This window comes from Cyprinodon variegatus, unplaced genomic scaffold, assembly GCF_000732505.1.
Source record: "Cyprinodon variegatus isolate N-32 unplaced genomic scaffold, C_variegatus-1.0 Scaffold446, whole genome shotgun sequence".
Classification (NCBI taxonomy): Eukaryota; Metazoa; Chordata; class Actinopteri; order Cyprinodontiformes; family Cyprinodontidae; genus Cyprinodon; species Cyprinodon variegatus.
In genome coordinates, this window is record NW_015150899.1 from 338,286 (window position 1) to 350,232 (window position 11,947).

The 11,947-nt window shown below is 37.3% G+C and overlaps 1 protein-coding gene across 1 annotated transcript in view; it reads left to right on the forward strand.

Annotated features, from left to right (window-relative positions):
- The first annotated feature begins 6,915 nt into the window (after positions 1-6,915).
- The window catches only part of ap3b1 (adaptor related protein complex 3 beta 1 subunit), a 91,916-nt gene continuing 86,884 nt past the window's right edge, over positions 6,916-11,947 (forward strand). The window contains exons 1-3 of the mRNA XM_015389047.1: positions 6,916-7,330; positions 9,227-9,302; positions 9,384-9,458. Coding sequence (XP_015244533.1) covers positions 7,167-7,330; positions 9,227-9,302; positions 9,384-9,458 — 315 coding nt within the window. The 5' untranslated portion in view covers positions 6,916-7,166. The remainder of the gene's footprint in view (positions 7,331-9,226; positions 9,303-9,383; positions 9,459-11,947) is intronic.

Consider the following 11,947-nt stretch of genomic DNA (forward strand, 5'->3'; position numbering starts at 1 on the left):
AAATAACATAGTTATGTATAATATATTACATTTCTGACTGTATATCCCTGTAATTATTACACACTGTAGCTTTAAACAATCCAATGGACCTTTTTTCCAAGTTTTAAGATTTTTCGCTTCCCATTCAGGAAGCTCTTTCAGTTCAAAATGTCAGAAATAGCCTTTAGTTTGAGGCTTTATCATGTGGACAAAAAACAAAGCCTTGTTTTGGCTTAGAAAACATGCAAATTAAAACGGCCGAACGGGTCCGTCCCTTTGAAATGGGGGTCGTTTGGCTCCTTTGTTAGCCTGTAATACCCGACACCTATCTATGTCTTTGAAAGGGGGGTCGTTAGAGGGAATTGTTGGCCTGGCTGAACAAGCAAGGTGTTCTGTTCCCATTTTTTATTTTTTTTTTATTTTTACTTAAAACGACATTGTTTTGCAGCAAGGTCTTGGTTTGAATCCCATCCATGGCCCTGCAACCCACAAACACATTATACAAAATCAGATGCTCATGATCGACACTCATAGATGTGACATGGCTAAAACAGTTCATCGGATTAATTAATTAATTAATTAATTAATTAATTAATTAATTAATAATATAATCCTCAGCTTTTTCAGTAATTGATTAACAGGTATATACATACTCTTAACACAAGCCAGTAGCTGAGAGAGGATGCCACTCTGAGCAATAGTTATGTCAAAATTGTGAAAAAGATAAAATATGCTGGTGAAGATTCTCAGTCATCCAGGTCACAGTCATTCCAAAATTTTAAAAGCAATCCACTGGACTTTGTTTCCAAGTTAGAAGATGTTTTGCTTCCCAAAAAGGAAGATGGGGAAAAATATATATATATATATATATATATATATATATATATATTGAAACATTTTGCATTTAAGATTTAAAACCTGTTTGGTCTGAGTATGCTCTCTCCAGAACTCCTCATGAGGCAGAGCTTTAGCTTCACCTTCTTTAAATGTTGCATTAATTCTTATTTAAGGTACGTCTTGCCATCTGGTAATTAATGAATTAAAAACATTATTTACAGAAAAAAGCGATTAGCAAAATAATCATTAGTTGCAGCCTTAAATGTGACAAAGTTTGATCACAGGTCACATTTTTCCTCGTCTTAACGGCAAGAAACATTGAAGGAAACTTTAATTGTTTTTAAAAGATACTATTTGAAGGTCAGAAGGAAAGGGGAATGTGAAATGAACATAAATTTTACTTCTTCGAGTGGTTAAAAAAAGATTGAGCATTAAATTCAATCATGCCAATTTAATTATAGATGCTCAGCCTCTTTTGCTGACCAGGTGAACTTCTGGCTTATTGTCTGGTTAATTTTTCACAGGTTTTGCTTTTGGTGTGAATTAGGGGTGGAACGGTTCACAAAATCCACGGTTCGGTTCGGTTCACGGTTTCGTGGTCACGGTTTTCGGTTCGGTTCAGTACGGTATATGTTGATTGTTACACCGAAATCCCATAAAAATGTATAAAATTAATGAAAAAATCCCAAAAAATTTATGAATTGTAATTATTTTTAATGATCCGCGGAAACCCTGGATCATTTCCGTTTGTTTTGCTCCTTTGAATTTAATCATCTGGCGCATGCTCTCTACCATCTCCAAGGGACTCAGAGCGGAGCGGACAGGAGCCACAGTGGGGGCTGTAGGCTTTGCTTTCAGCAGCCGGTCTGGAGCGCAGCGGAGCGGAGCGCTGACGGAGTATGAGGGATTTCGGGGTTAGCATGACATGTTGGTCACGTTGCTGTTAGCATAAACAAAACATGTTGCACAATGCTTGCACACTGTTGCACTTTTATCCACAACTTTCTTTCCGCCGTCATCGTAGGTCACTCTAAATGCAAAGCGCTCCCATACAACAGACCTATAAAGTGCTGCTGGCGCGTCTTCCAACTCCTGTTCTTTCCCAGTCGCCATACCCACACAATTCTCCACAACAACTGATTTTTTTCTGCTACACCCGGCTACGCTGCTTCGCTTCTTCTTCTTGTTTACTACTGGTGGTTGGCTTTGGTCACAGTACCACCACCTTCTGCTCTGGAGTGTAAACGCTTCGCCTATGAGAAAAAGGAGCAGCGCATGAACCGAACGAAACACACGCGAACAGAACCAAGACAGTCGAACCGAACGGTTCGGACGGTTTTCATAAACCGTTCCCATCCCTAGTGTGAATACATGATGGGAAGAGAAATCTTTTACCAGAACTTTAAGAGTTTTTTTAACACAGAAGTTTTCTGCTGTTGATACCCCTTTTTTTTGCAGATTCTCTTTAAGAACCCCGACCTGTAACAATATTTTTTTTTTTCCCCAGGTTTTCCTGCTTGAGAGATCATTAATTGCTAATAGCTATCTGTTGACCTCAGTGGTTACAAATGGCTTTTTTTTTTCCCCAGGTTTTCCTGCTTGAGAGATCATTAATTGCTAATAGCTATCTGTTGACCTCAGTGGTTACAAATGGCTAAAATCCAGCTAGTGAGGATGCAGAGTAATTCTATAGAATAGTTTTTTTCTTAATGAGTTTCTTCCACAAACTAAGTGAATTCTAGTATTGTAACAAGAAAGTAAAAGTGCTGATGAAAGACATGGACCCCAGTCATGGATGAAAATGTCAGCCATGGTAGAAAAGTGTTGTAGTAAAAATCCCAGAGGTCAGCAGCTATATATTGACCTCCAAAGACCTTAAGATTTGCTTCAGAACGGTGCCTAGAGAAGTTTATGGAATGGGTTTCTTAGTGCAGCGTGTTCTAAGGCATTTGCAATGCAAAAGGTTCGGCTGCAGCAGTAAAGCGTAGTGCCTCTAGATCCAGAGCTGTGGACATACATTCTCCGTAGTGGAAAATTACATTTGACCAGTTAGTTTTGGAAGTGACAAGGAGAAGAACACTTGCTAATCTGCTTTTTGTGAAGATGGTAATTTCGGTAAAAAGAGATATTAAGACATTATGGAAAATGTATTGCTCCTGACTCTGCGAGAACGGTTTGGTGATGATGGTCCTTTGCTGCTCCTGCATAATTGTGCCCATAAAGACATGGATGAGTATGTTTGAAAGAACTTAACTGATTAGTACTACCCAGTGTTGCCCAGTTGATCTTTTGAACATGTTTAAATAAAAATATAAGCCGATTTTTACATCACTTAGCAGATTTTTCGCTAGTATTTATTGAAGAATTCTTTCACAAATCTTCATTTTGTGGCGGAAAAGTAAAACCTTATGTGTTTAGATATTTTTTTCACTAATATTTATACTTTATTTAGTTTAAAAAGTAGAAAATCACCTGGACTTGACAACATCAGTTGGCATTGTGGCTGAAAGAACACATGCAAAGAAAAAAATGCTGCAAGTAGCAGAAACTGCAAGGTGAAAAAGCTGCAGACAAACTCCTAATAGCTGGATTTCTCCAGACCACTAGGGGGAGACAATCATCAACCTAAAACACGAAAGCTCTTATGATTTGATTTATGTCTTTTCTAAGAGTCTGGTACAATTTTTATTGTTATACAGAGTTAGATTTCAGCTTCTGTAAAAGATTAAAGATCTGACACAGGATTTTTAAGGCCTATACCAGTTCTTATTATTTTTTTTTATACTTATTTTTGATTGAACATTTCTGAACACATACAGTGGAGAGGCAACAATACATTCAACTTCATATACAATGTTGGACAACCGTGACCATATTTATCTGGATACAAGAAAGGTATTCTCCTTGCGTCTGTAGTTGTTTCATTTTTCCATTTAACATATACCAGTTATTTTGATATCAATTTTAACTGATCCCCTCATATTTCCTTTTTTTTTTCTTTAGAAATTATTTTTTCTTCCTTCATTTGCATTATAAAAATGACACAATAATAACAAATGTTACACAAGTCTCAATTTAAAACAAAAAAGAACATCTGTAGCAAACAGAGGGAGAGGTAGTTCATGGGCCTGAGGTGATCTCAAGGCATTGCTGCTAAATCGGTAAACACATGTCCGATATAAAAGCAAGTAAAAAATGCTAATATCGGCTGAAAATGTCATTCCATCTCTGTAAAGGATGACCAAGACTTATAACGCTGGGCAAAAAAACTATTTATTCAACCTGTTGTGGAAGTTCTCCAAAGAGGAGAGAAAGGGCTCTAGATATCATCATAGGTACTCATTAACTATGAGAGACTATATGAGGAAAAATAAATATCCAGGTAATGACATTGTGCATCATGTGGTCAGATGAAACCAAAAAGAACTTTTTTGTGTGTTTGGAGGAAGAAGATATCCTGAGCTGCATCCCATGAACACCTATTGTGAAGCATTGGCATTAAAGCATCGTGCTTTGGGATATTTTTCTGCAAAGGGGTCAGAAAGATTCATCTGTGGTCAGGGAAGAATGAATGGTGAAGCCCAAACCTTCTTGCATCAGTCAGGATTGAGGAAAGGAAATGGCTGTGTCTTTGAGCAGGACAATGAGTGTCTCTGTTAAAATGAGGTCCTGGAGGGGCCTATCCATCAACCACACCTCAACCTAAGATGGAAAGTTTGTGGAGGAATTCAAAAGTCTGTGGTTCCCAGCGACAGCACCAAAATATCTCTGCCCTAGAGGAGATCTGATGGAGGAATGGACCAAAGTAGCAGCTTCAGTCTCAGCAAACCTGATGGAGACTGACAGAAACTGTAGACCCCTGTAATTACCAAAGAAGGTTATGCTCTAAAGTATTGAGATTTTTTTTTTTTTAATCTGTCAATGTGACAATGAGACCCTCTCATCTTTCTAAGTAGGACAAATTGCACAATCACAGGCTGACTAAGTGCGTTTTTTGCCACGTTTTAGATGAGTAATCAACATTTCTTTGCGGTTTCTATGCCAGGAGGATTAGGAAAGTAATTGGTTGCCTAGTTGCGTATTTTGTCTGTGTAACCTTTTTATTTTCTTGTTTTGAGTGCAGCTGTGTACTGATGTGTTTTTTATTAAACACATTGGATGCAGATTAGCCAAACATTTGACCAAAGTAAGAGCAGCAGTACTAGCATGACTTCAAAGTTATACAAAAAGTAGGAGGAAAAATGATCTGAAAATGGCTTCTCAAGTACTGAGAAACTGATAATATTGGATTTAGTATTAAGATAAATGTAATAAGAAAACAACTGAGCATGTGTAGTATTGGTTTTAGATGTTTGTCTGTGCTGCATTCATGGTTAAAACAAGGGCTGGGTATCGATTCCTATGTCAACAATCAATTTGATTCCAATTCCTAAGATTTAGGAGCAATTCTTTTTGATTTGGTCTGATTTTAAGCTGTTTTTCGGCTATTAAACTTTTCTTTTTTAGATGTAACCTAAATAACATGCCTACAGGTTGTGTAACATATTGATACCAGTATTGCATAAATAGCTCATTTAATTGTGGCTTTAAGGACGGTGATAATTATTATTTATTTTTAAATAAATCAGTCTTTAGGAATTATGAGAATTGGTCCAAAATTGATTTTTGTTTTTTGTTTTTTAAAACAGCCCTAGTTAAAAGAAGCCAATTTTTGTCGAATAAAGGAAGCAATATTTAACAGTAAGATTAAATAATATTGTTGTAATATTTAGGGGTGTAAATCACACCCGTCGTGGCGATTCGATTCAGTATCAATTACCTGACCAAACGATTTGATTATTTTCGATACTCCACGAGAATACACCACAATATGATTTGATTCTATTAATTTGTAAATTTTTTTTTTGTTTTACCTTACAGGCTAGACAATGTTTCAAATTTTAAATAAATTAATGAAATCTGTAATATCATTATGCATTTTATTTGAGAAACAACAGCAAATAACAGAAGTAGCAAAGTAGTACTCCACCTAGGCCTATAAAAACTTCCTTCACTGAATAATAATGTCTCTGTGTTCACGCGAGTGTGTGTGCAATTTGAAAGAGGGTAGTGACTAAAGGAAGTGAGGTAGGAGGGAAAAATAGGTTTAGCGCCACCGCAGCACGGGAGTCAGAATTACGTCCAGGATCAAATGGATAAAAATAGACCGGAAGAAAAAAAAACGTGAATCGATACTCCTGCAGACGCAAAATGATTATTATTTAAACCCCTAGTAATTTTTAGGTTTCTGCAGAAAACTAATTTTTCCCCCCTTCAGAAGTTGAATAAATGTGACTAATTACTACCCACATTACACAACAGATAACAGGTACAGCAGTCAGGTCACTTAAGTTGCTGCAGCGGTCTGTCCTGATTGGAGATTTTGTTTATATTTTTTATTTTTCTTTGGTATTGACCCCAGTAGGTTAGTATTCAATAAAAGACTGAAATTATAACTGAAACTAAGCATAAAAAAAAAAATAAACTAAAGTAGCTAACACATACTTAAAACACATTGAAAATGTGTAAAATAGAATAGGAAAGTCTGAAGTCCAAACTATTTAAACCTTTATTCTTATTCTTGTGGAAAACAATCAGGGTTTAAAATGTTGCGGACAGATTTCTCCCTTTGCAAAAAAAAAAATCATTCTTTTGTGCTCGACATCTTCAAGGCTATTTCCTGACATTCATTCTGGTTCGGTTATCTCTGATTAAAGGCCTGTCCTGTTGGCCTTGCCTGCCAAACTTGGCTGGGTATGCAGGCTTGGCGGTGTCAGCCTAAAGTGGATTGTTGTGCAGTGGTGGTGAGGGAAAAGTGGCTTGGTGTTTACCCACCAGTGTAGATAAGGCCCTCCTTTTTCCCCTAGAGGGAAGTGCTGCTGAGTCACATTCAAAGCCAGGAGGCAGGTGAGGTGGTTGGCTTTCCATAGGAAAGGGCTCCATGTGTTAGCAGGGAGAAGAAATGCTTGAATGACATCTGACCAGCAGGAGGGGACAGCATTAGGAAAGAGCTACACTATCCTCAGGCGTAAGGATGACTTGCCATTAGCTGCTTGACGGGGGAATCTTGTGACTTTTTTTATGCACACAAGAAGAGGAAGAGAGAGGTGACTGACAAAGTCTGTGGAGCTTCTGCTGTTTTTGACTTAGCCTCTTGTGAAAAGAAGACAACTTTAAATTGATTCTGAAGAACAAACACGACGCACGGCCTAAAGGAGTCTGACTGGGACGGCACTGCCGCTGGTTTTGTGGATTTACATCCAGCAGAGGCTGCGGAGTCCGTGAGAGGACTGCTGTAGGGGAAAGCCGGGATGAACGGAGGGTTGTCGTCTTTGCGTTCTGAGGCAGCAGGAGCCATGAGGACAGTGCTGGTGTCTGCTGAGAGCTTACAGCTCAGTCTGAAGCCTGAGCTCAGTCAGGAGGAGCAGGCCCTCACCCAAACCAGCAGCAAACCCAAGGAGACGCACAAAGCCGGGTACAGCAGTAAGACCACCCCTAGCTCCAGGCTCTATTCCACACACGCTCTCTGGGGTTATTTTTTCACACTGTGGATCAACTAAAATCATCAGATCTTTGTTTTTTACATGGATAGAATAGAAATATGAGTTAGAGGCTTAAATCGATCTGAAAAGAAAAGCTCAAATCGCTGTTTTATTTAGCAAAACCAGAGTTTGCTAAACAAAACTACAAGTATGGAATAGGTCTGTATTTTTTCACATGGAAATGTATGATTCCAGGCTTTATCTAATTTAAAGTGTTAACAAAATTATTAATATATTATATTCTATGATAATTACTACCTTTATGACAATGTTAATACATGCTGACAGTTTTGTAATCACTTTTTTTTTATGCATGCCCGATATAATTGGAATTAATATCTGTATCGGTCCAATTTGTAAAATGAGGTCGATATTAACAAACAATATTTCCATAAAGTTAATGTTTCAGCAGGGGAGGTGGAGGGGATTGGTCATGTGGTAGTTTTTGTTGGTCATGTGACTGATTGGGGCGTTTACCTGAAGTAGGGAAGCAATGTCTGCAGCGTTGTTCATGGTGTTCAAAGGGAAGCGGTGGTCTACAGCAATTAGCAACTGTAATGACAAAATTAACATCAGATATCTGCCCTTATTTTCTAATCTGTGCAACCCTTGTTATTTTTTTTATTAGTTTAAACTTTAATCTTAATGCACACCTGATCCATTTTTTTTCAGTCTGAACAATGGGACCTTTATTTCATAAACTAGGTTGGATGCCAGCTAATAAATCACTGGAACTTCATCTTTTATTTTGTGAAAATGTCTTATAAGAGAATAGCTGAAAAGGTCAAAGGCTTAGTTTTTTAGTTTTTTTTTCCTGGTTTTAGCTGGAATTAGACTAGTTCAGCTGAAACGCTTAATCAGATTAATTGTGATTGATCGATTATTAAAATAGTCAACTAATTTAGGAATCGATAAATCGTTAACTGGAGTATAGAGACTGTAAAACATTCCTAAGCTGACAGAACAACCCCCTTAAAGCAGGAATTATATCAAAGTTGTAAAAAAAGAATATAAATATTTTGCATTTAAGAAAAAAAAAAAAAAAACAATTTCGTCTGTCAATATGCTCTATCCAGAACTCAAGTCGAAAAGTTTTACCTGGTTTAATTTCATAAAAAGTCTTTTCTAAAGAATCTTTGGCTATCTAATACTAATTGATTAATTGAAAAAAATAATCAACAGACTAATCTATTTGCAAAATGATCGTTATTTGCAGCCCCAATGTTATCAATGCTGCAAAACTGCTAATCTAAGGCTACATTCGCCTCACAAGCTAATGCAGCCAAAATCTGATCTTTATACCTGTATATGATCCATATCTGGCTGTTTTATGTTTTTCTAAATCATCCACCTTTTTCACATGGTTGTATGAGGTGAAATAAGGTCAAAATAAAGCATTTGCTGGTTGTGATTGGTATTAAATGGTCTTAACCAAATTCTTCACGGGAATCTGATATTTGCTGAAACAATGGAGCATCTCAATCATCCTCTGCATGGATCAGGCCCTGAGTTTTGTCGTCTGAGGAACGCTGTGGGTCCGCGCTACCTAAAGCATGATCATTGCCATCATGTGAGCGATAAACTGGTTATACTGGACTTATTGTGAGGACAATGTTGTGCGTTTTTTTTCTCCAGACTGTGCTGTCATTTTGCGGCGTACCTTTGCATGTCTAGCTGCAACAGCTGAAGCGCAGACAGATGTCCAAAGCATGGAGATTTCACAGCACCTTTGACCCAGCTGGAACTTTGAAACTGATTAGTTAAAATAGCATCTGTCGACACACAATGTTCCTACTGTAGAGTTAACTTGAAATATCTTCTGTTTCCAGAAATGAAGACCTGAAAGAGATGCTGGAGAGCAACAAGGAGTCTTTAAAACTGGAGGCCATGAAGAGGATTGTTCAAGTGAGTTCCTTATTTTTTTTTTACTTTATAATTCTGTTTTCTCCAGAAGATAATCACCCCTATGTTTTTCTTTCTTTTTAGCTCATTTCTAAGGGGAAAAATGCATCTGACTTGTTTCCTGCAGTGGTGAAGAATGTTGCAAGCAAGAATATTGAGGTATGACACTGTTGAGAAGCAGATTACTTAAGCTATGATTTTTGCATGACTCAACACGGGGCTTCACTTAGCCTCATGCTAGAACCAAATTCCTTTATATAAAGCAGAATTTAGATCACATGGATGGCTTATTTCAGAAACTTTTAATAATCGTACGGTCAATTCATTCTGGTTCCAAATCAAAGCAGAAGAGGAAAGATTATAGTCATAATAACAAAACATGTAAGTTTAGCAGTAATCTGCTTTTATTTACTGAACAATATTAACTGCAGCTTTAAAGAAAAACATATTTTTTTTATATATTTCATTAAAATTACCTGTAAATGATGACATATCAAAAACCCATTATGAATTAAGAATAAACATGTTTTTTAAATATGCCAAAAGCGATCAGTGATTTCTATAGTTGGAAGGAAAAATAGATCAATATCTAAAGAACAAAGAATTTACACTAGTTCTACTCCACCACTGTATTAAAAATATTCAAAATAAGTTTCAAATTTAAGAGAAACTTTAAGAAATAATTTCTAGTATTTAATAAGGTTTTTTTAACCTGAACAAAAACTACATAAATTATTTTATGTTATTAAATTTTACTTTAAGACTGTTACCTGAGGCACAAAGTGGATGAGGCCGTGTATGAACTGAATGCGGGGAGGATCTATTGTTTATATCCAACTCTTAATACAGGGTGGATCGGTGGAAGCTGTCATGATGTTTTTAAGAGATCTGACCCACATGCAGGAAACCACTCAGAGAACCAGAGTAAAAGTTTAACAGCTTTATTGAAATAATCAATAGGGTTGATCTGGGGTAACTCAGAGAGCTGGTGAACCAGAACTGGAAGTGAGAAGGGAAGTTCAGAGGTTAGTTCAGGGTCCGTGGGAACTTTGAACAACGTCTTGCAAAAATCAGAGATGAACGGGACTCACGTTAGCAGAAAAAGGTTCTCTTCCCAGAATCCAGTCGGTGTGGGTTTATCCAGAGATTGGGGGGCTCGTTGGAGGGTGGACAGGTTTTTGGTTTGGTTGGTTCCTTGAGGAGCAATGGAGCGGACTGCCACTTAGATTTCCAGGAGAACTTGAACGGGTCGTGTGGAGATTAATCCCCTGCTCGGTGTGAAGCTCAAAACATTCCTTCCAAGGGGAGAAGGCCAAAAATCCAGTTTGCAGGATGTCTTCCTGCCGAAAAGGCAAAGACAAAAACAAGGTTAGAACTCAGAGAGACAAAGACGCAGTTTGACTCCGCAAAACTCAGCTTGGCTAGAGTACCCAAAACTGGCAAACACTCTGGCGTCGAGGTAGTAGCAGTCCACTGCTTAAGAGTCCTCAGTAATGAGCGCAACCAGCCGCAGGTGTGTGGGAGGACCAACGAGAACAGGGCGCCACCTGGTGGTGGAGGGAGAGAACACGAAAAACAGACACAGCCCACACACACTGGATTCCTAAGAGAAGCTTAATACACGTGGGACTACTTTTTAACAGGGAAGCAGAAAAGTTGCTCTTCTCTCTCTGACTGAAAACTTTTATACAAAATGTGCGTTTCAACCTGATTTTCAGCGTAACACTGAGTTCTTGAGTGTAACGCCATGGAATGCTGAAATATGCTGGAACCTGGAACCCATTTCCAATGTACTCAGTGGGAAAACGATCTAGAAATATGTAAAAATTCCTAAAATTAAGTTTATTTACCCTTAATTTGCGAAGGTAAATGCAATAGTTTGCCAATCAAATTAGTATTTTTGCTCTTAAAATCAGATAATTAGATACAATACGCTTGAAATAAGACAATGCAATCGTGTTTTCTTATTTTAAGTGTAAATTGTCTTGTTCCATTGGCAAAATGTCTCTTTTTACCTCAATCCAATAAAAAATGTGCTTCTTTTAAGAAAAAATGACTTATCTAGATTTTAATTTTTTTCCAGTGCAACAAGCAATGATATCCAATCAGTTCAGCTTTGGCCTTATCTGACCAGATTATACTGTTCAGAAAGTCAAAGAGTTGAAGCAAACTTTGAACAAGCTTTTTCTTCAGCAGTGGAGTCTTGCGTCGTATGTTTGCTCAGAAGCGTTTATGATGCATTACTCTTATTGAAATACTGTACCTACTGTTTTCAGGTCTTAATGAAGCTTGCTTTTGGGTGCGCCTATAAAAACTCATTTGAATACCTGTCTGTTGCTGGTTCATTATGCCTGTTTTTTACTCCAGAAAAATGGCTCCAGTGGCGTTCATTGCCTTTGATTTTTAATATATGCATAAATGGGTTGCCATTTTTTTATGCTCCCCCCTTTTTTTTAAGCAAGCATGCCACTGTACTACTATGAGAAACATTTGCCATCAGTGAGTTTTTTCTGTGTATTTTTTATTTTTTTTTACTTCTATTTGAATCTATAGAATTGTTCATGAATTTTAAGAACTTGTTTGAAGTTTGAATTACATGATCTCTGTAGGTTAACAGTGTATATATATATATATATATATATATATAT